Raw genomic sequence first — 22,180 nt, forward strand, 5'->3', positions numbered from 1 at the left:
CGCTCCCATCCCAGACGGTGCTGGCAGGAAGCGATCCGCCCCCGAGTCTATTTTGAGCAACTCCGGTCTGAGGTGGTGCCGGTAGAGAGAGAGGTGGCCCAGGGCTGCCAAGGGGCAGGGAGAGAAGTGGGGAGCGGGAATGGGAGGCCGGGGAACACATGCAGCCCGTCTCCCGCAGGGGAGGGGACTCAGAGGGGAGGCATCCTGGGGGGTCCCTCATATGGCCCTGGCTGCACACCCTGCAGGCGGGGAGCTTGGCGTGGTCACCGGCTGGCAGGGGTGGCAGGTGACGAGGGCATGACAGAAGTCAGGTGCCACTTTCCTTTTCCGTCTGTGAAGGGGCCATCCCTGGGCTGAGATGAGAGGCAAGACTGGGGGTGCCCACGGCCTTTAGGGGGTCACTGCTGCCAAGATCTCGAAGGCGTGTCACCAGGGTTCCTGTGATCACGGATACTCTGTGCCTGGGAGGAGGTGACCGGGAAAAGCGGGAGTCAGCCAGGCAGGGGCCTGTGTGTGACCCCCGAGGCGGTCAGATGGTGCTGAAGTCTTTTCCTGACCCGGCGCAGCCCTGGAGGGGAGAGGGCCAGAACCGTCTGGGACGGAGTCTGCGTGACAGGCGGCTGGGTGGGGATGGCTTGGGCAGCCAGATTCCTCCGTCGTCATCTGCTCTCCTGTGTTGTCATATCTCTTCCTGGTATGACCTCTCGACAGCCCCCGGGGCAGGTGGGGGAGTGCCTTGTACCCACTGGGCACGTGGGGAAACTGAGACTCAGAGAGGTGAACTGACTTGCCCAGCGTGGCGTGGTGAGCAGCTGTCAGCGCTGGGCTCCGAGATGCTGAGGTTGAATTGGAGGTTCCAGAAAGCTGACAGGAGGTGAAGGGGAGGCACTGCTCCTGGAAGGAGGCTGTCTCAGCCCCGCCCTCTCCTGGCAATCTCTTGCCCATGCCCATGACTCCTTCCGAGCTGGGCACGGCCTTCCTGAGACTAGGGGAAGGTCACCATGTCGGATAACACAGAGGATCAGAGACTTCCCTCGTGGTCCAGTGGTAAAGGCTCTGCCTTCCAATGCAGGGGGCACAGGTTTGAGTCCTGCTTGGGGAATTAAGATCTCATGTGCTGCAGTGCAGCCAAAAAAAAGAAAACGAGAGCCAGGCTGAATGGAATGCAAGGTAGGGGTGCAGAAAGCCTCCCTAGGGCAGGGCTGACGCCAGCTGGGTCATGTCCACTGGCTCTAGGTCCCAGGGGACAGCATTCAAGGCCTCCAAATCAGTGGATGGGTCAGAACAGGTTTTATTCTCTTCAGCAGTCTCGTCAAGTCACTGCCAACCTAGATCTGGGGTGACTCTGGGAAGAGAAAGATGAGGTAGCTTAGTGCCTGATATTTCAGCTCTATGGGGGCTTAGGGGAGAGATACACCAACATGGACTGCAGTCAGGGAAGGCTTCCTGGAGGTGGTGGCACTGGAGATGGATCCTGAGGTCTGACTGGGGTTTCAGTAGACAGAGGAGAGACAAATGCAGGCACCAGGAACGTAGGTATTCCTATGGCAGACCCTCCTGAGCCCTCAAGGAGCATATGCACATGGGCCAGGGCAGACAGCCCAGGCGGCCTGGGGGCTGTCCATTCATGAAGGGTCTTGAGACAGGCTTTATCCTTAGGGCAGTGGGGGGGGGGGGCATGGAAGGCTTATAAGCAAGCCAGTGAGTCTGTGCTGAACTGGAGCCCCAAGTCAGAAAGGTAGGGCAGGTGAAGGCACCTGGACCATGGGGCGGTAGCCAGGCCAGAGGGAGGAGACCTGGGTTTGAGATCTAATTCTTCCACTGCCTGTGTGTGGCCAGGGGCAGTCACTTCCCCTCTCTGGGTCTCAGGTTTTCCGGCTGTCAAATGGGGCTACTACAGGGTAATGTTTTAGCTTTGATGGAATAATTCATGGAAAGTGCTTAGCGCCACCTGGCATGTGGGGATGTTTTTAACACCAGCTGGGTTGTTATCATGGGGGTGATGCTGGGCTCGAGGGGTTCCTGGGGGCAGCTTAGGTTCCTGCCTAGCTGGGCCCTTGTCTGCCCCTGCCGCCAGCCCTCCCAAGCCTGGCGTCCATCAGGGGTGATGGACACCCCCGCCCTGTCTGCCTCTGCTTCCAGCCTCTCCTCCAGGTTGCAGCTCCCCGCTCATCGGCCCTCCATCCTCCCACCTCTGGTGTAACCTGGTTTTTCTGCCCTTCCACCCCTCCCCTTCCCCTGGGTAGGTCTTTGCCATCTCCAGCCACCTCTCTGCAGTTTCTCCGTCTATCTGTCTGCCTCAGCGCTCTCACTTTCTGGCTCTGTCTCTGACTTAACCAGTGTCATGATCTCAGTCTTTCATTCTGTTTATCTCTGTTTTCCTCTCTTTATCTTGTCTCTCCACACCCTGCATTTGCTTCTTACTCCCCAGGTCCATATTTGTCTGTCTGTCCATCAGTCTTTTGAGTCTCTGTCCATCTCTCTGACGACTGCCCTGTTCCTCTCCATATGCCTCCCCACTTGGTCTCATATTCACTGTGTCTAAGTTTGTCTTAGACTGTGTCTATCAGTCTCTCTCCCAGAAAAATGCTTGCAGGAATGATGGATGGTCCATTAGAAAAAGATTAACAGGTGTGCGCTTGACTAGAGAAACAGCTGTTGTGAGGGAGGAGGGGAGGAAGCGGGTGACCTTTTGGGGAGAGCCGGGTGGCAGGCTTCCCATTAGTTGTGGGTGGGCGGGCGCACGGGCAGCGCGAGGCCCCTACCGTGGTGACCGCTGTTGTGGACTGTCAGCGGTCACATCTTTCATCTCCCATTTGGAGGGCTGGGAAATTGGTGACTCTCAAGAGCATCTGGGCCTGGCTCATCCTGGAATGCTGGGCCCCAGCCCTTCCCACTCTGGGGGCCTCTCTTGGGATCCCACTCCCCTTTTGGGACCATTTTGTGAGTCAAATGTAATTACAGATGGAAATGGTGCCTTCTCCTTTGATCTGGCCTTGAGAGGAGCTGGCAGTTTTATTAGATTTCCCAGGCACCAGGCGGGAAGCAGAATGCTGGGTTGCTATTTTTTTTCTCTTCTCTTTTTGACCCAAGTGGAGTCAAAGTCAGGCCCTGAGTCCCTGTGCTCCGTGGGAGAGCTGGGCTGGAGTGGGCGAACCCGATATTGGGATTTCTCCCACCTCTCTGCCTTCACTCCAGCTGGTCTCTCTGCCTGGACACCTTCTCTTCTCCCTGTTAACCACTCTCCCTTTTGGCTCTGAGGTCTCCTTGAGATGTCAGCTTCTTCCAGGAAGCTGCTCCAGACTCCACTGACCCTATGGCCCAAACCACCTTCAACTTCCCTCTGTTTTGATCACCTGCTGACTGGGTGTTAACTTTCATGATGGGCTTTGCCAGTGGAGCCTGCAAGGGCAGGGAGAATGTCCCGACTGGTTCACCACCACCCAGCCTGGGTAGCACAAACCCAGCGCTTGACTGACACTGGGGAGAGCCTGCAACAGTGGACGAGTGAATGGATGGATGGAAGAGTTTGGGGTGGGGGTGGGGACTGGGAGCGCAGTTTGGAGTCTGACTTGGTGGCGCTGCCACAGCCTTGCCAGGTGACTCTGAGCATGGCAGTTTCCTTCTCTGAGCCTCAGTTTCCTCATCTGTAAAATGGAGATGACAAGAGTGGCCTCTCAGGGTGGCTGAGGTGTCAGTAATTGAGTTGGGGTTGAGCTCAGGCCTGACAAATGGCCCTTTCCTGCTGCATGATTTGGGCAGGAACAACCTGACCCGGTGGTGAGTAGAGACCAGACACTTCACCAGTCCTGGCAGAACCAGGGGAGGGGAGAGGGGTGGAGAGAGAAGGGGCTGGAGCCCTGTGTAGCCCTCCCCTCACTCCATCTCTCATTTTAAGGATGAGGAAACTGAGGTCTGGGCAGTGAGGATGGACTTGGAACCCCACCCCAGTCGTGGCTGTAGGGTAGCTTGTTTAATACACTGGGATTCCTCGGGTAGTTCCACTTGTAAGGGTGTCATGTGCTGTTAATAATTAGCAGTTAGAAGGAAATGGCAACCCTCTCCAGTGTTCTTGTTGGAGAATCCCAGGGACGGTGGAGCCTGGTGGGCTGCCGTCTATGGGGTCGCACAGAGTCGGACACGACTGAAGCGACTTAGCAGCAGCAGCAGCAGCAGCATACAGCTCCAGGGGCAGAGGGTCGGTCTGTGGACAGAAGGGCTAGTCTCCCTCTGAGTAGCTGGGACTTTGACCTTCAGGGGCTTCCCTCATGGCTCAGATGGTAAAGAATCTGCCTGCGATGCGGGAGACCTGGGTTTGATCCCTGGGTCAGGAAGATCCCCTGGAGAAGGGAATGGCAACCCTCTCCAGTGTTCTTGCCTGGAGAATCCCATGGACAGAGGAGCCGGGTGGGCTACATACAGTCCATGGGGTGGCAAAGAATCAGACACGACTGAGTGACTTTCCCTTTGACCTTCAACCTCTCTGGACCTTAGCGTTCTCCTCTGAGCAGCAGGTGAAGTAAGCCCCACTGACCGGGTGGTCCAGTGTATTGAAAGCCATGGTGGCACATGGTAGGTGCAGGGTCTCTGTCTGCCCTTCGCAGAGCTGGTGGTCTCCAGCCACCCACAATCCTGAGAAGGCAATTGCTAAGGAAGGAAGGAGGTGGGGGGAAGGCTGGGTATGGAGGGGTGAAGGGCAGAGCCTTGGAGTCAGGCTGCCTGGGTTCAAATCCAGGCACTAGCTCTGCAGTACCTCCTCAGGCAGGTACTGGCCTTCTCTGAACCTGTCTCCTCATCGGCATAATGGGCTCTTCAGCTCAGTTCAGTTCAGTCGCTCAGTCGTGTCTGTCTCTTTGCGACCCTGTGGACTGCAGCATGCCAGGCTTCCCTGTCCATCACCATCTTCTGGAGCTTGTTCAAACTCATGTCCATCAAGTTGGTGATGCCATCCAACAATCTTATTCTCTGTCGTCCCCTTCTCCTCCTGCCTTCAATCTTTCCCAGCATCAGGGTCTCTTCTTATGAGTCAGCTCTTCGCATCAGGTGGCCAAAGTATTGGAGCTTCAGCATCAGTCCTTTCAATGAATATTCAGGATTGATTACCTTTAGGATTGACTGGTTTGATCTCCTTGCGGTTCAAGGGTCTCTCAAGAGTTTTCTCCAACACCACAGTTCAAAAGCATCAATTCTTCAGCGCTCAGGCTTCTTTATGGTCCAGCTCTCACATCCATACATGACTACTGGAAAAACCATAGCCTTGACTAAATGGACCTTTGTTGGAAAAGTAATGTCTCTGCTTTTTAATATGCTATCTAGGTTGGTCATAACTTTCCTTCCAAGGAATCAGCATCTTTTAATTTCATGGCTGCAATCACCATCTGAAGTGATTTTGGAGCACAAGAAAATAAAGTCTCTCACTATTTCCATTGTTTACCCATCTATTTGCCATGAAGGAAGGGAGTGGATGCCATGCATGATCTTCGATTTATGAACGTTGAGTTTTTAGCCAGCTTTTTCACGTTCCTCTTTCACTTTCATCAAGAGGCTCTTTAGTTCCTCTTTGCTTTCTGTCATAAGGGTGGTGTCATCTACATATCTGAGCATATTGATATTTCTCCTGGCAGTTTCGGTTCCAGCTTGTGCTTCATCCAATCTGGCGTTTAGCATGATATGCTCTGCATATAAGTTAAGTAAGCAGGGTGACAGTATTCAGCCTTGACATACTTCTTTCCCAGTTTGGGGCCAGTCCATTATTCCATGTCTGGTTTTCTAACTGTTGCTGCTTGACCTGCATACAGATGGGCTCTTGTGAGGGCCTGAGTGACACGATACTTAGGAATTGCACAGAACAGGTCCTGCACACACTCACTAAATGGGTTAGTGTTGTGGGCAAACAGGGATTTCAGCAGTCACTGGTTTGCCTTCCTGTCTTCCTCTGTATCTAACTGTGTGACCTCAGGCTGCCTTCTGAGCCTTAGCTTCCTTATCTGTAAAATGGGTATCATAATGTGGCCCTCAGTCGGCAGTACGGGCATCATTGTCCGATTGATGGAAGGTCGGCCCCATGGGTTCCCATCTCAGTAGACCTCTTGGGGCAGCAGAGATGATGCAGAAGCCAAATGCAGGGGGAGGATGGAGGTCCAGAGAGGACACTGACCTGCAGGCCATGGGGCCAGGGTGGCAGAGCCAGGCCTCCCTGGGGGTTTGAGAGCTGATGGGTGTCCAGAGTGGGGGATCCATGGCTGCCCTCTAGCCTGACCGGGTCCCCGTCCCCTGCCCCAACATCCCCACAGCCTGAGGAGCTGACCAACATCCTGGAGATCTGCAACGTGGTCTTCACCAGCATGTTTGCCCTGGAGATGCTGCTGAAGCTGGCCGCCTTTGGGCTCTTCGACTACCTGCGCAACCCCTACAACATCTTTGACAGCATCATCGTCATCATCAGGTGCTGACCTCGCCTCCCCCTGCAGCCTGCGGGCTTAGAAATAGAGCGAAGCGGGAGGGGGATTAAATGCACTGACCTCAGCCAGTAAATGAAATTGTTGTTCAGTCGCTCAGTCATGTCCGACTCTTTGCAACCCCATGGACTGCAGCACGCCAGGCTTCCCTATGCTTCATTATCTCCCGGAGTTTGCTCAAACTCATGTCTATTGAGTCAGTGATGCCATCCAACTATGAATGTAAATAAAGTACATAAGATCTAAGAAAGTTAATTATGCCAGAATGAAAATATTTGAAAATGTGTGATTTATCAATATAGACGTGCTTCTGGATGAATGAATTAAATATCAAGATCAATAGTAGTGGGTCCATGACAACCACATTCCAGAGAAAGGATGAGCATAACTAATGTCTGGAAATGTCTGTATCCGCCATCACGTGATAGAAAACTACCAGTGATTTCGACTGGCCACAGGGTCATAGGGACTGCTAATTAATTCTCTGCCTTCATAATTAAAGGAATGTTGAATCTCAAAAAGAGGTCAGCGATATTCATGGGCTGTAGACTTCTTGAAGGGGGCGGTCCGTGGAATCCAGGTTCAGAGCCCCGGGTTTAGGGTGCCACGAGCTGCAATGACCTGTCAAACATCTATTGGGTGAACGAGCGGATGAACAGGTGTCCATCTCCGCCTCCCCACCCTCCCTTCTTCCTCTGCCCTCATCCCCGCCTCCCGCTGACCCCTCCTGCCTCTCTCCCCTCCCCACCCTGCCTACTGGCCTGGCCACAGCATCTGGGAGATCGTGGGGCAGGCGGACGGCGGGCTGTCAGTGCTGCGTACTTTCCGGCTGCTGCGGGTGCTGAAGCTGGTGCGCTTCATGCCCGCGCTGCGGCGCCAGCTCGTGGTGCTCATGAAGACCATGGACAACGTGGCCACCTTCTGCATGCTGCTGATGCTCTTCATCTTCATCTTCAGGTGAGCCCTGCCTACCCTGGGGCCACACCCGTGCGGCCTGCCAGGGCCGTGGGCAGGGGCCTGGGGGAGTGTGACTGAGCTTCTCCAGGCAGCACCCCAGACCTGGGTGTGAATCCTGGCACCGTCACTTCATCCCTGATGGCTCTGGGCAAATCCTGCCCCTCTGAGCCTCAGTGTTCATATCTGTAAAATGGAACCAGCTCTGGCACTTCTCCTCTTAGTGGGCTGTTCTGAGAATTAAACAGGATGGGCGGGCAGAGAGCTTGGTATGTGTGTGAGTCCCTTGAGCCACCTCCATCCTTCCTTCAGCATCCTAGGGATGCACATCTTTGGCTGCAAATTCAGCCTCCGCACGGACACGGGAGACACGGTCCCCGACAGGAAGAACTTTGACTCCCTGCTGTGGGCCATCGTCACAGTGTTCCAGGTGAGCCCCAGCCTGTGTCCACGGGTGTCTGTCGCTTTTTGGAGGTGCCCCCAGCCTCAGAGAGCCCGGGAAAGAGCAGCAGCCTGCAAGGAGGCCCCTCAACCCCAGCCTCCAGCGGCCAGAGTGCCGCAGCTCTGGCTATGAGGGCCTGGTGCCCGTCCCGGTGCATCCACTCCTGCCCCGAGGCTTTGGGGTTAGGATTCTTCCCTGAAACCGTTTCCTCATGGGTACTGTGGTCGTGGGGGTGGGATTGTCAGGCCAGCTTGGAGGGCGTGCTGGTGACTGGGGAGCGAGTGTCAGGGCAGAAGTGTGTGATGCAGGCCTTGAGGGTGTGGGCAGACCAGGCAGCGGGAAGAGCAAGGTGTGTGTGTGTGTGCGCGCGCGCGCACGCATGTCTGCACACATGCGCATGCACTTGTATCTGTGGCTATATGCTCCAGCCAAGGCCATGATATGCGAGGACCCTGGGTGTGCATGCGTGTGTGGGAGAGAATGCTGTAGGTGTGTATGGGCTGCCGCCTGCCTGCACCTAAGACAGCCAGTGGGCTGGGGCCTGGGGATGCTCGGGGGCTGAGCAGTCAATTCCCACCCCGCACAGATCCTCACCCAGGAGGACTGGAACGTCGTCCTCTACAACGGCATGGCTTCCACTTCCCCCTGGGCCTCCCTCTACTTCGTGGCCCTCATGACCTTCGGCAACTATGTGCTCTTCAACCTGCTGGTGGCCATCCTGGTGGAGGGCTTCCAGGCGGAGGTGACTGTGGCCCTGGTGGAGGAAGCACCCCTTTGGGGCCTGTATGAGACTGGTTGGGGGGGGTGGCCTGGATAGAGGAGGACCACAATTCAAACATCTAGCAGGCAATGGTTCTCCAGAGGAGGGTTACCAGTGAGGTAGTGAGCTTCCCATCACAGGAAGCATGCAAGTGAAGGATGAATCTAGGACCCCTGTCTATCCCCCAGGGATGTAGGAATAAGTCTCTCCATCTCTGAGATCCTAGAGTCCCCAGGATCTGGGGTGCTCCATTTTCTAAACCTGGGGGACACTTGTTGTCGGGCAGATGTGGGTTTCTGGCCGAGGTCTTCATTAGCTTCTCACTTCCTTTTTCTGAGCCTCAGTTTTCCCATCTGTAAAATGGTGGTGGTGGGGAATGGTAAAAACACCCATTGAAAAATTCAGGAGGGAGGGAAGGGCTAAACTGACTTTCGTTCCAATGTGAGGGACGGTCTCCCAGGGTGATGCCAATCGCTCGTACTCGGACGAGGACCAGAGCTCATCCAACATGGAGGAGTTCGATAAGTTCCAGGAGGGCCTGGAGAGCAGTGGAGGTAAACAGATTTCCATTCATCACCTGGGAGGCCAGGACTTTTCCCCAGAGGTCCAAGCGGGCAGACGGTACAGCATCTGGTTTCCCCTCAAGCCAAGGCTCCAGGACAGCTAACTCTCTATGGTTTGTTGTTTATGTTTATAATAGACAGAAATGCTGAATCTCAAAAAGGTCAGTGACAGTCATGGCTCTCCTGAATGCTAGGCATGCAGCCCACCCTCACCCCTCCACACAGCTGGCCTGTTAGGAAGAGTTTTGGGCCTCAGGATGCCTGGGTTCTGTTGAGTGCTTCTGGGCAGCTGGGAAGAAACCTCCCCAGCCCATGCTGTGTCCTTCTCAGCAACTAGGCTAGACAGGCTCTGCCTTCTTCCTGCAATGAGCACAGGAGTGAGGCTCCCATGTTGGGTGAAGCCCAGAACTGGCATCTAAACATGGAAGGCAAGGTCTTCACTCATCCAAATGTAAAGTTGAGAGCCTTGGAGATGGGCATAGGGGAGGCACATGTAATGGGTTCTGACCAGGAGGACTTCCTGGTGGAGGAGGTCTCTCCAGAAAAATTCTTCTTTTCTGTTACTGTCCATGTCTGTTTCTTTGTCTCATGGCTTCTTTTGCTCTTGTCTGCCCCTCCTTCTGTCTCTATCTGAACCCTCCAGATCCCAAGCTCTGCCCAATCCCCATGACCCCCAATGGGCACCTGGACCCCAATCTTCCACTGGGTGGACATCTGGGCCCCACTGGGGCTGCAGCATCTGCTCCCCGCCTCTCACTGCAGCCAGACCCTGTGCTAATGGCCCTGGGCTCCCGCAAGAGCAGTGTCATGTCACTGGGGAGGGTGAGCTACGACCAGCGCTCCCTGGTGAGTCCTTGTGGGGTGCTCTGGATGGCTACTTCCTGCCGGGTGTGTGCAGAGTGACCCAGAGAAGATGTGTCTGCCAGTCTGGTACCAGCCTCAGACTGGTACCTAGGTTTAGGACACCAGACTGCCCAGCCAGAACCAGGCAGGGACCATGTCATTTCATTCCTGGGTGCCCAGGGAACAAGGAATGAATGAACAAGTGCCAGTGGGTCTGGTGTAGAGTTGGGTTTTTGTCTTAGCAGCAATGTACAGGGTAAAGAGCTCGGTCTTGGGGTTGGGGAGACCTGAGCTTCAGTCTGGCCTCTGCCACCACCAAGCTTTGTAACCATGGCCAAGTTACAACGCTTCTCTAAGCCTCCAGTTTCCTTTCCTCTAAAATGGGCAGATGCTCTAACTTGCTATACCTTTCTCACTGAGAAGTGAAGCGGCAGGAGGGACAGAACCACGGGGTGGAGGAGACCAAATGTCCCAAGATGAGGATGGAATGAGAGGCAGAGCAGGACAGGTCTCCTGGGGTCTAGCCCATTCTGTCCCCCAGTGGCCAGGTGGGTGGCTCCCTTTGGGCCTCAGCGGGTGTGCAGGTTGCCTTCAGTCACAGCCGTGACTGTGTGTGATGGCGTTGACCAGAGCCCCGGCCTTCCTCCCAGTCCAGCTCTCGGAGCTCCTACTACGGGCCGTGGGGCCGCAGCGGGGCCTGGGCCAGCAGTCGCTCCAGCTGGAACAGCCTCAAGCACAAGCCACCGTCGGCGGAGCATGAATCCCTGCTCTCCGCTGAGCGTGGCGGCACCCGGGGCTGCGAGGGTGCTCGGGACGAGGGCCCGCTGCGGGCCGCGCCCCTGCACGCCCCGCACGCCCACCACGCGCATCATGGTCCCCACCCGGCGCATCGTCACCGCCACCACCGCCGGACGCTGTCCCTCGACACCAGAGACTCGGTGGACCTGGCCGAGCTGGTGCCCGCCGTGGGCACCCACTCCCGGGCGGCCTGGAGGGTGGCGGGCCCGGCCCCTGGGCACGAGGACTGCAATGGAAGGATGCCCAGCATCGCCAAGGACGTCTTCACCAAGATGGATGACCGCCGGGATCGCGGGGAGGATGAGGAGGAGATCGACTACGTGAGTGCGCGGGGCTCTGGAGAGCCGGCATACAAGAGCGAGGGGCCGAGGGGCCGGGCTTGAATGGGGCTCCGCCTAAATGGGCGTGGCTGTGGGGAGAGGACTTCAGGTGTGTGAGCAGGGGGCGGGGCCTGGACTGCCCACCTCTGAGCTGGGCCTGCCCCTGGCACAGAAGCCCTTCTGGCCTACCCTGGGTGGGGCGAGGATTCTGGTCTTGCTAGGAGAGTTCAGAGGTCATTCAGTGGCCACACTCTGCTAGATGGCCAGGATGGGTGGAGGTGAGCAACTCTGGGCAGTGCTGACCTGCCTGACCCCGTGGCCTTCTCTTGGCAGACTCTGTGCTTCCGAGTCCGCAAGATGATTGACGTCTACAAGCCTGACTGGTGTGAAGTCCGCGAGGATTGGTCCGTCTACCTTTTCTCCCCTGAGAACAGGTGGGCAGGGCCAGGCTTGGGGTGTGGTTAGTGTAGAGGGTTGACGTGTCTGGGAGGGAGAGACTTCTGCCAAGCCAAGCAGGACCATTGCGGGGGCATCCCTTATACCGCAGAGCCTGCAGGGGAGGAAGGGGTTTGGGTGGGGGCTTTTCTGAACATCTTCTCTACCCTAAGCCGTTCCTGGGCTCCGGGTTGGATAAATCTTCTGAGATCCTGGGGTGCTTCCCTCTGGAGAGGGCATCAAGGGGCTTCCTGGAGAAGGTGGCCTTTGTGCTGGGCTCTGGAAGCAGACAACATTCTGCAGATGAAGAAGGAGGTGTGAGAGGGTGGAGGCCAGTCCAGGTGGAGAGAGTAGCCTGAGGAAAGGCCTGGGGGCAGGAGCTGAGGGTATCTGGCCATGTGTGCCCATATAGCTGAGGACAAGACTCAGGGACATGAGATGGTGTTTGGAAAGCTTTGAGTGTGGAGGCTAGGTGGGCGCCCTTCATCCTGGGGTGCTAGGCGCTTGCAGTGTGGTCAGCGAAGGTGGCATCCTGAGAAGATGTGAAATCGCCACCTGTGGTGTGTCCAGAAGAGAAGGGTCAGCTTCCTCCAGGCCACCCTGGTCCCCGTGTGTGCCTGGGCCTCCTGCCTTCCTTCCGGCCAGGGTAAGGGACAAACCAACACTCACGTGGCCCCCCTGCCCGCCCTGCCCAGGTTCCGGGTCCTGTGTCAGACCGTCATCGCCCACAAGCTCTTCGACTATGTCGTCCTGGCCTTCATCTTCCTCAACTGCATCACCATCGCCCTGGAGCGGCCCCAGATTGAGGCCGGCAGCACCGTGAGTGGCTGGGGCCTTCAGGCGGTGCAGGGGACAAGGCAGAGAGACAGGCTGCCAGGGCCTGCTGTGGGATGGCATGCCGGACTGGGGTTGGAGATCTCTACGAGGCCGGATGCCACAGAGGGAGGTGTGGCTGGGAGCTGGCCTCTGGAGAGGGGGCCGCCTCCATGGACTGTGAAGTGGCAGCCTCTCCTGGGTGCCCCTTGGCTGAAGGCAGAGGCTGGCAGTTCTGGGAGCTCCTGGACCCACGGCCTCTCCTGAATCTTTCAGGAACGCATCTTCCTCACTGTGTCCAACTACATCTTCACAGCTATCTTCGTGGGCGAGATGACCCTGAAGGTACCTGACTTCACCTGGGACCTCTCCTTCCCCCTGTCCGGGCCCCAGGCTCTGGTCCAGCCTCCGTCAGCTGGTCACCCACTTGCCCCTCAGCAGCATTCCACAGGGGGCGTTGGAGGCCCATCCCCACTTGGTGCCAGTCACTGGGTTGGGCTCCTGGGGCGGTGGAAGGAGGAGGGGGACGAGGTCAGCTTCATGTCTGCCAGGCGAGCGCTCATAACGCATTTCCAGTGTCATGGAGGTACCTGCTGGAGGCGTGGGTAGAGGCACAGGAGAGGGTTCTGTCTAGGATGCTTCTGGGAGTGCTTGGCTTCCAATGGGGGTTAGCAGATGTGTGGGGAGAAGGGAACTGGGCAGCCGTGGGCCTGTGCTTCAGGGAGTGACTCCTTGGGTAAGGGGACAGCTATAACCTGCCTTCGGAGGGGTGGCAGTGGACGCATCCACTCCTGCCCACCTGCTCCCCTGACACCTACCTGACCCTGCCCATCGCCCCGCCCCCAGGTGGTCTCGCTGGGCCTGTACTTCGGGGAGCAGGCCTATCTGCGCAGCAGCTGGAACGTACTAGACGGCTTCCTCGTCTTTGTGTCAATCATCGACATTGTGGTGTCCGTGGCCTCGGCTGGGGGAGCCAAGATCCTGGGCGTCCTCCGGGTCCTGCGGCTCCTGCGCACCCTACGACCCCTGCGGTGAGGACCCCACCCCTGCGGATGGGGAATCCAGGCACTGCCCGAGGGATCTCCCATGGTCTAAATGGACCCCTCACTGTCCCGCTCCCGACCCACACGGTCCTCTGTAGCATGTGCCGGGCACCATCTGAACCCCGGGCTGTGGGCCCTGCTCCTGGGGCGGGGCCTGCAGCAGGTGCTGGAAGGCGGGGGCTGAAGGTGGTCCCCAGGGCTGCTACCCACTCTCTGTGTGTCCTTGGGGGGCTCACTGCCATCTCTGGCCCTCTAGTATCTAGAGGAGGGTGCGGTATGTATCCCAAGGGATTGGGGTAAAAGCACTGTGTCTTGCTGTGCATATAAACTGTGGCCTGGGGGCCTCTGCTCTGGTGGCTCTGGCCTAGTAGGGGCTGTCCCGGGCCTGGCTGATGGCTCATGGTATCCTTGGCCCCTCCCTGTCTGCAGTGTCATCAGCCGGGCACCTGGCCTGAAGCTGGTGGTGGAGACACTCATCTCCTCCCTAAAACCCATCGGGAACATCGTCCTCATCTGCTGCGCCTTCTTCATCATCTTTGGCATCCTGGGGGTGCAGGTGAGGGGGCTGGGCCGGCAGTAGGCTGGGCTCTGTAGTTGAGGAAGAGGCTCTACGCTCCTGCCCAGCTCTCAGGACCTTGTGCCAGATGCCCTGGTGGAGAGGCCGTGGTCCCTGCCAGCAGGGAGCTCCCATTCCAGGCAGGGAGGCAGACAGGGCCCAAAGGGCTGAGTGCAGAGCAGGTAGGGTAAATGGGATCACAGGGGGCCAAGGGAGGCAGGAACATGGGGCTGGACTGGGGACAATGGGGAAGGAGGTGGCCTTTTCACTGGGCCTTGAAAGACAAGTGGTTTGGGCAGGTCACAGTGGGGGCAATGTATGTCGGGGCAGATGGACACATGGGGAGGTGGGGACAAGCAGAGCACTGGTGGAGAGAGTCCTGGAGCTCCGACTGGCATGGAGAGGTAAGCTGGACCAAGGCGGGTGAGACCTGGAAGGGCAGCTTGGCTTCACTGGGGTGGGCACCATGGAGAACCTCTGACCCAGGCAGGGCCCTGAGCTGATTCAGATTTTGGTTTAGCCCAGTCTGGGAATAGGGTAGGGCTTCTCTCATAGCTCAGTTGGTAAAGAATCCACCTGCCATGCAGGAGACCTCAGTTCAATTCCTGGGTTGGGAAGATCTGCTGGAGCAGGGATAGGCTACCCACTCCAGTATTCTTGGGCTTCCCTTGTGGCTCAGCTGGTAAAGAATTCACCTGCAATGTGGGAGGCCTGAGTTCAATCCCTGGGTGGGGAAGATTCCCTGGAGAATGGAAAGGCTACCCACTCCAGTATTCTGGCCTGAATATAGTGCATGGGGTCACAAAGAGTCGGACACGACTGAGCGACTTTCACTTTCAGGGCTGGACAGGGAGGAGGGGGTACAGACCGTAGACTGTGTGTCGGGGAGTGGCCAGAATGACCTGGGTCTTCTGTGGTCCCAGCTGCCACTGAGACCCTGTTTCTTGAGGGTCCGGGCCCTGTCCTGAGACCCCAGGCTCCCCACTGGCCCTGTGTTCCGGGCTGTAGCTTTGGAGGGACCCTGTTCACAGGTGTGCTTTGGGGTCCCTGAGAGACCACAACGTGGCTTCCTGGGCAGGAAGGGCTTCGTGCAGACAGTGGATCTGCCCCTTCCAGGCAGTTGACATGGAGAGGGCTTGGGTCCCTAAGGGTCCCCTTGCTTCTTCCTCTCTCTCCCTTGGAGACGTACAGACCATTTCTTGTGTGGAGTCCCTGCCGGAATCCCCAGTGTGCGTACTGGGGTCTGTTCTCTGGGGGCTGTGGACGAGCTGGGAATCAGACCAGGCTGTGAACTTTGGCTCTGCCACTTCCTGAACCTGAAATGACTTTGGGAAATTAACCTGACATCACTGGGTCTCAGTTTTCTCACCTGTGAGACGAGATGAGCGTAGCCCTGCCTCATGCCGGAGGACTTGGAGGGCGGGTGGGGTGGAGGGGGTTGGCTCAGGCATGCACAGTGTCCCTGGAGGGGCAGGTCCCTCTTCTGATTTGCACCCCAATTGCACCCCCCCGGGAGCACTGGCTAGATGGTTACTAGCCCTGTGTCCCTACCCCCAGCTCTTCAAGGGCAAATTCTACCACTGTCTGGGTGTGGACACCCGCAACATCACCAACCGCTCCGACTGCGTGGCTGCCAACTACCGCTGGGTCCATCATAAGTACAACTTCGACAATCTGGGCCAGGTGAGCACCCCCTCCTGCTCTTGACCTGACCCAGCCCACATGGGTGGGGGCGACAGCTCCTCAGTGCCAGCAGGCCTACAGACCAGGCTCCAGTCCTCCCCGGCCAGGGCTTCTGCTTTTCAAGCCTTGACTTTCTTTTCTGTAGAATGGGTAGGGGTAGAACTCTGTTCACAGGTAGTGTGAGGCTTGGGGACCCTGAATACAGAGTGTCTGGCAGGTGCTTGGCATTTAGTAAGTGCTTTAGTGGACTTTGGCTCCTGGTCCTCTTCCCGCACCCAGCCCTTTTCCATTCTGGAAAATCTGTTTAATGGCAGGCTGATGACCTTAGACTCCTGAGTAGGTCCCCGCAGAACCATGTGGGAGGTTCCAGCATAGCCTGGAACCTTAAGTCCCTTCCTGGACCTCTTTGCAGCTGTGTGCCCTCAGGCCAGTTCTGCCCTTCTCTGTGCTTCAGTGTCTTCATCTGTAAATGCGAGCAGTGATAGCAGGTCTGTAATTCCAAGGTCCCCAGGCTCTCTGCACTTCAGGCCTCTGTGATCTAAGGGTTCATGGGGACATTTGCCCCTAGAGCTGTAAGGACTTCGTATGCCTCTCTGATAGAGAGGGCTCCCTTTTTGTCCCCTGTTCTGCTCCTGGGCCTGAGCCCTTTTCAGGCAGCCCTCAGCACCTTTCCCTCTGGGAAGTGAAGAGGAAGTGTCTGAGGCCTGGATGGATAGGACGGAGGGGCCAGTATAGGGCAGGAGACCTCTGCCGTGGATGCTTTGTCCTGCTGTCCATGTAGAAGCCTTGGTTGGCCATCTCCTGGGGATCACCTCTGTTTCTAATATCATTAGTGATGCTCAATACTGCCATTTATAGACAGAGAAGCTGGGGCCCAGAGACATGATGGAACACAGCCAGTGAGTGGCAGACCTTGGGCTGATCCTGACTTCTCTCAAGAGCTCCTGTTTCAGGCGCTAGAGGCAGGGCCCCTCATGTTTTCAGGCACCTTCCAGTTTAAAGTCTCCGTTGATCCTCCCAGCCAATGTGGCAGGCAGGCCCTAAAGGGTTAGTGCCATTCTGTGGGTGAGGAGAAAACATGTCATGAATTTTTTGCCCGGTTAATGTCAGAGCTGAGACTGGAGCCCAGGACTCCCAGTCCAGTGCTCGTCCTCCTGCAGCGGTGCCTGCGGGACACAGGGCAGGCACACGGTCTGTCCTCAGCAAAGGTCCGTCGGCCGAGGACACAGCTCTGCCCTGGACTTGGGGAAGGCCTCTCTGTGCCTCCGAGGGGCCAGATGCAGCCTGAGCTGCCCATGCCACCTCCCCGTCCCCCTTCCTCCCGTGTCTTCCAGGCCCTCATGTCCCTCTTTGTGCTGGCCTCCAAGGATGGCTGGGTGAACATTATGTACAATGGACTGGACGCTGTCGCGGTGGACCAGCAGGTGGGCGCGGCTGGGCCGGGTCTGCCCGGGCAACAGGGGAGGGATATGGTGTCTTTGGGGCCCCCGGGGTCTGAAGTGGGTGTCTCCCACTGTCAGCCATACCCACCCCTCCCTGTCCTGGCCAGCACCCTCCCCGTTAGGGCTGGACTCTGGCTGGTGTAAGTCTGTGCTCCGTTTGCTTCCACAAGCCTGCTCTCTGCAGGGAGAGCGCTGTGAGCCGGCTCTGCCCGGAGGGCTGCAGAGCCTGTGGGTGGAGAAGCGAGAGTAAGAGGAGGCCCGGGGTCGGACCAGCTGCAAGGACAGCAGGTGCACGCCTGGGAGGGCCAGTGACAGGCTCAGGGCGTCATGAGGCCAGGGCCGGGGGTAGGAGGTGGAAGGAGAGTGGCAAGAGGCAGGTGGAGGAGGTAAGCAGGGCAGGAAGGTCAGGAAGGCCTAGCTGCACAGCTGGGGCTGGAGTGGAGGGCAGTGGGCATCAGTGATGGGGTAACAGTGAGGTGAACTTGTGGGAGCCTCCTGGGGCTGCTGGGTGAGGATGGATTTGGGATTGGGAGGGTGGAAGGGGTCAGAGAGGAGGCTGGGTCTGAGCCCTCACCCCCAAGATCCCTCTGAGAGCAGGGGTCCCCTCAGGGGCTAGGCGGGGGCCTTAGGCAATACACATGGCTGATCAGGGTCAGCAGTGTCCTGACTGTGGGAGTCATCGGGAGAAGGAGCAGGGAGATGCTCTAGGTTGTGACAGGACCCACTCAGTGAGGGCATCAGAGCTGGAGATGCCCCTAGGCCTGTAGGCCCCCTCGGGCTCTTGGCCTCACCCTGGACGGCTCTGGAGTGGTCATAGAGGTGGAGTTTGGGGATGTGGAGGAATGAGAACACATGATGACATCACCTTCCATTTTTCTGTCTGTACACTCTTCCTGCCTGCCACCCCCACTAACACACACATGGACACACACAGATACACACACACACACACACCATCAGGGCTGTGATCACTCCTCTGCTGGCTGCTTTGTTTCCTGGTTTGTTTCTAGATGAATGAATAAATGAATGAATGGTTGGATGAATAAATGGATGATGAGCACATGGATGAATAACTGGATAGATGGGTAAACAGATGAATGAATGGATGGATGAGTAAATGGGTAAATGAGTGGATGATGGATGGGTAAATGGAAGAATGAGTGGATGAATGGATAGGTCAGTGGGTTGATGAATAGATGGTGGGTAGGGGAAGAAGACAGATGGCAGGGAAGGGGGCACTGTCTTTGCTGAGCACCATCCTTGTACCAGGCAGGGTGGGCACTTCCTACCTTCACCTCCTGCAAATCTCCCAGTTGCCCAGGAGGCTGCTCCTGGTGCCCCCCTGCATGGAGGCTCGGCGAGGGAGGGCACCCCTTGCAGTGGGCCCCGGGGTGCCCTGCCAGCCTCCCTCAGCCCCGTCTGGTCCCCGCAGCCCGTGCCCAACCACAACCCCTGGATGCTGCTCTACTTCATCTCCTTCCTGCTCATCGTCAGCTTCTTCGTGCTCAACATGTTCGTGGGCGTCGTGGTGGAGAACTTTCACAAGTGCCGGCAGCACCAGGAGGCCGAGGAGGCACGGCGGCGCGAGGAGAAGCGGCTGCGGCGGCTGGAGAAGAAGCGCCGGAGTGAGTGGGTGACCTGCGGGGGAGGGGGATGGCTCCTCTGCCCGCTGCTCTGCGGAGGCCTGGGCCTGACCGCAGCCACTGGGCCTCTGGACCCAGAGGGAACGGAGGTCTCTGTGCCCCTGGCCTCGCCCTTCCCCAGTGTCTGCCTGACCTGACCTCTGTCATCAGTGTCCATTCAGAGTCTGATGGTGACCCCACTGCCCGCCTGAACGAGGCCTTGCAGCTCAATGCAGGCAGAGGGCAGAGACAGAGCCCAGATGCCCAGCCCTGAGCCGAGGGACCCCAATCCTGCCCCCAGCAGACCCAGAGCCCCTGAATGGGCACATTTGGGGTGGATGAGGACAGTCAGGGTCCCTCTTTGCCACCCTGCCTCACGTTCTAACCCCTTTTCCTCGAGGTGCCCTGGCTGGGTGGGGTGGACCTAGCTGACTCCCAGGGCCTGGGGTGGACCCGATCTCCCCCTCGCCTCCCCCCTCCGCTCCGGCTCTCCCTCCGTGTGCTCTGCCCCCACCTCTGCCCCAACCCTCCGTGGTCTGTGCCCCTCACCCCACACCCCTGCAGAGGCCCAGCGGCTGCCCTACTATGCCACGTACTGTCCCACGAGGCTGCTCATCCACTCCATGTGCACCAGCCACTACCTGGACATCTTCATCACCTGCATCATCTGCCTCAACGTGGTCACCATGTCCCTGGAGCACTACAACCAGCCCACGGTGAGCCCCAGCCTGGCCCCTGGCCCGAGATCACATGGCGGGGTCGGGTCCTCAGCGGGACCCCACCCCAGGGGTGGGCGGGCCAGGGTCTGAGCAGGTCCTACACGGGGTCCTGTGCTTAAGAAGCTCAGGGCCTGGTAGGATGGATGAGTGATGAGAGGGAGAGGTCACTCCTTTCCAGGGAAAGGTCCTGGTGAGTGGGGTGGGATGGGGTGGGAGTAGGGTGGGCAGTGACGTTCAGGTCCAGCCTTGAACATGGGTGACAACAGCTGGGCTGTGTTCACCGAGACTCTTTGCAGTGCATACTACAGATGTTAACTCTCTAATCCTCGCAGCAGCCTTCATGTGTGTGTGTGGCGGGCTTTCCCCAGATTTTGTAGATAAAGAAACCGAGGCTCAGAGACGTAAAATACGCTGCCCAAGTCATTCAGCCAGTGAGTGAGGCGGGACTGGAACTTTGGTTTGCCACCTGGCTCCACTACCACTGGGCATCTGGAGCCTGGCAGAGGGGCAGGGCCACTGAGGGCAAACCCTGGGGTAGGAGAGGTGACCCGTTCCCAGCTGGCTGCAGGCAGTGTTCACGAGGGACATGAGGGGTGTGTTATGTAGGGGCGAGTCTCTGAGAAGTCTTACTGGAGTGGGGGAAGAGGGGAGAGCAGAGCCTCCAGATGAGGAATCGATATGTTAGTTTAAATGGTAGGAGTGAGATACAATGAGTGCAGGCAAAAGAACGCAACCGTTGATGGAATGCAGCAGTAATGGTAGAACTTCTAAATTAACATGAAGAAATGGAATAAGTTCATATTAACCAAGTATTTATTCTGTCTGGTCTTGGACTATTGCCTCGTTTAATTTTGATAGTTACTTTCTAAGGTGGGTGCTATTATCATCCCCAATTCGTAGACTGGAAAACTAAGTCCTGAAGAAGTCAAGTGACTTGCCAAGGCTGCAAACGAGGAATAAGTACTGAGTCTGAATGCACATCGATTAATAAGTGGTCTGGTTCTTAACCGCTACCTTAACCATTACCCCATACTGCCTCCACTGAGTGGTAATTGGACCAGACCAGCAGAAATAAGGAAAAGGAAACAGCACTCTAAAATAAATAGTGTACTTTAAGTAAGGTGGGCAGAGTAAAAGCAGATATGTAAACCATTGCACTAAATGTGAATGAAGGAAATTCTCCCCTTACAAGGCAGAGATTTTTCTAACTGGAGTAAAGGTGGCAGATGGGTCATGGGGCCTGGATCATGCTTCTCTTTGTTGCTCCTGCAGTCTCTGGAGACAGCCCTCAAGTACTGCAACTACATGTTCACCACTGTCTTTGTGCTGGAGGCTGTGCTGAAGCTGGTGGCGTTTGGTCTGAGACGCTTCTTCAAGGACCGGTGAGCAAAACTGGAATGGGCTGAGGCAGCGTAGAGTGCAATGCAGGAGGGGGAAGCAGTCCTGACCCCAGGGAAACTCGGAGCAGCTGGAGGAGAGGAACCACTGGAATCTGAGGACTGATGGCCACTGACCCCGGGTGCTGCCTCAGCCCTGACGGGTGCAGGGCATTCTGCCGAACCCCTCTCGTGGGTCCTCCGTACCCCGCAGGTAGAGCAGGGCATACCTCATGTGAGTCCTTCTTTTCAGAGGGAACAGGTGGAGGTCAGAGAGGTTGATGGACTAGCCCAAGGCCGCACAGAGGGAGCAGCTGGCTCAAGATTCAGCCCTAGGAGTCAGAACCCATTCCTCCTCAGATGTTCCTTTAGCCTGGTCAGCCTCTTGCTTGAGGGATAGAGGCTGTGGTGGGGTTGGGGGTAGGGGGCAGCGAGGGAGCTGGAACCCCTGGGATCTGGAGGGGCTGTTAGGGATCCCCGAGGGCTACGGCAGGAGGGTGGAGGGCTGGGAAACTCCTCCCAGCTGGAGTGTGTCTAAACTCAAGTGCCTCTCGCCCTGCGTCTTACTCCCGCCCTCCTCTGCCTGGCCTCATAGGTGGAACCAGCTGGACCTGGCCATTGTGCTGCTGTCGGTCATGGGCATCACGCTGGAGGAGATTGAGATCAACGCGGCGCTGCCCATCAACCCCACCATCATCCGGATCATGCGGGTCCTGCGCATCGCCCGGGGTGAGGGTCGGGTGGGGCAGGATGGGCCGCCTGCTGAGCAGGGGAATAGGAGCCCATCCCTGACACACACTCAACGCCCCCATGCTGTATGCCCACACATGCCCCCGTCCTGACAGCTCTGTACTGCACCCTGGCATGCCCCCTCCATGTGACACCCTGCCCAGCGTGGCCCAGTCTCAGGTTGGGTACCCAGTGGCGCCAAGAAGACACTGGGTCCTCACCAGCCTTTCTCCAGCTCTGGCTGGGACACCCTGTCCTTGAAATCCTCTTTCTTCTCCCAGAAGCCTCCCTTTTGCCCCAAGGCTGTCCTTATACTTGTTTCAAAAAACCTCCTGCCTCTGGGCTCACCCTTCTGTCTGCCCTGCCCTTGCCACCAGATTCCGAGGTGGTGAGGGGTCCGGTGGAGAAACTCAGCAGTCACCCTGGGGCCTCTCCAGCCAGAGAGGAAGGGAGAGACCCAAGGGCACTCACACCCTGGTCAGTGTGGCCTCACCGTGGTGAATTAGGTGCTCACTCACACACTTGACTTCCCTCTGCTCCCTTGAGCCCGCCCTCCTTCTCTGGGGCTTTTTACACCGACACCCACTCGGGCGAACATGTTTGGGTGCACTACCCCACCCCGCA

The 22,180-nt window shown here is 57.4% G+C and overlaps 1 protein-coding gene across 1 annotated transcript in view; it reads left to right on the forward strand.

Moving 5' to 3' along the window:
• Positions 1–22,180, forward strand: part of CACNA1I (calcium voltage-gated channel subunit alpha1 I) — a 106,231-nt gene that overhangs the window by 71,527 nt on the left and 12,524 nt on the right. The window contains exons 10-27 of the mRNA XM_065923864.1: positions 6,294–6,445; positions 7,230–7,415; positions 7,725–7,842; positions 8,441–8,596; positions 9,075–9,168; positions 9,821–10,023; positions 10,671–11,138; positions 11,472–11,572; positions 12,269–12,392; positions 12,663–12,731; positions 13,233–13,417; positions 13,859–13,985; positions 15,543–15,668; positions 17,003–17,092; positions 18,543–18,735; positions 19,297–19,448; positions 20,724–20,833; positions 21,423–21,556. Coding sequence (XP_065779936.1) covers positions 6,294–6,445; positions 7,230–7,415; positions 7,725–7,842; positions 8,441–8,596; positions 9,075–9,168; positions 9,821–10,023; positions 10,671–11,138; positions 11,472–11,572; positions 12,269–12,392; positions 12,663–12,731; positions 13,233–13,417; positions 13,859–13,985; positions 15,543–15,668; positions 17,003–17,092; positions 18,543–18,735; positions 19,297–19,448; positions 20,724–20,833; positions 21,423–21,556 — 2,788 coding nt within the window. The remainder of the gene's footprint in view (positions 1–6,293; positions 6,446–7,229; positions 7,416–7,724; positions 7,843–8,440; positions 8,597–9,074; positions 9,169–9,820; positions 10,024–10,670; positions 11,139–11,471; positions 11,573–12,268; positions 12,393–12,662; positions 12,732–13,232; positions 13,418–13,858; positions 13,986–15,542; positions 15,669–17,002; positions 17,093–18,542; positions 18,736–19,296; positions 19,449–20,723; positions 20,834–21,422; positions 21,557–22,180) is intronic.

The sequence above is a fragment of the Muntiacus reevesi genome, chromosome 1, assembly GCF_963930625.1.
Source record: "Muntiacus reevesi chromosome 1, mMunRee1.1, whole genome shotgun sequence".
Classification (NCBI taxonomy): Eukaryota; Metazoa; Chordata; class Mammalia; order Artiodactyla; family Cervidae; genus Muntiacus; species Muntiacus reevesi.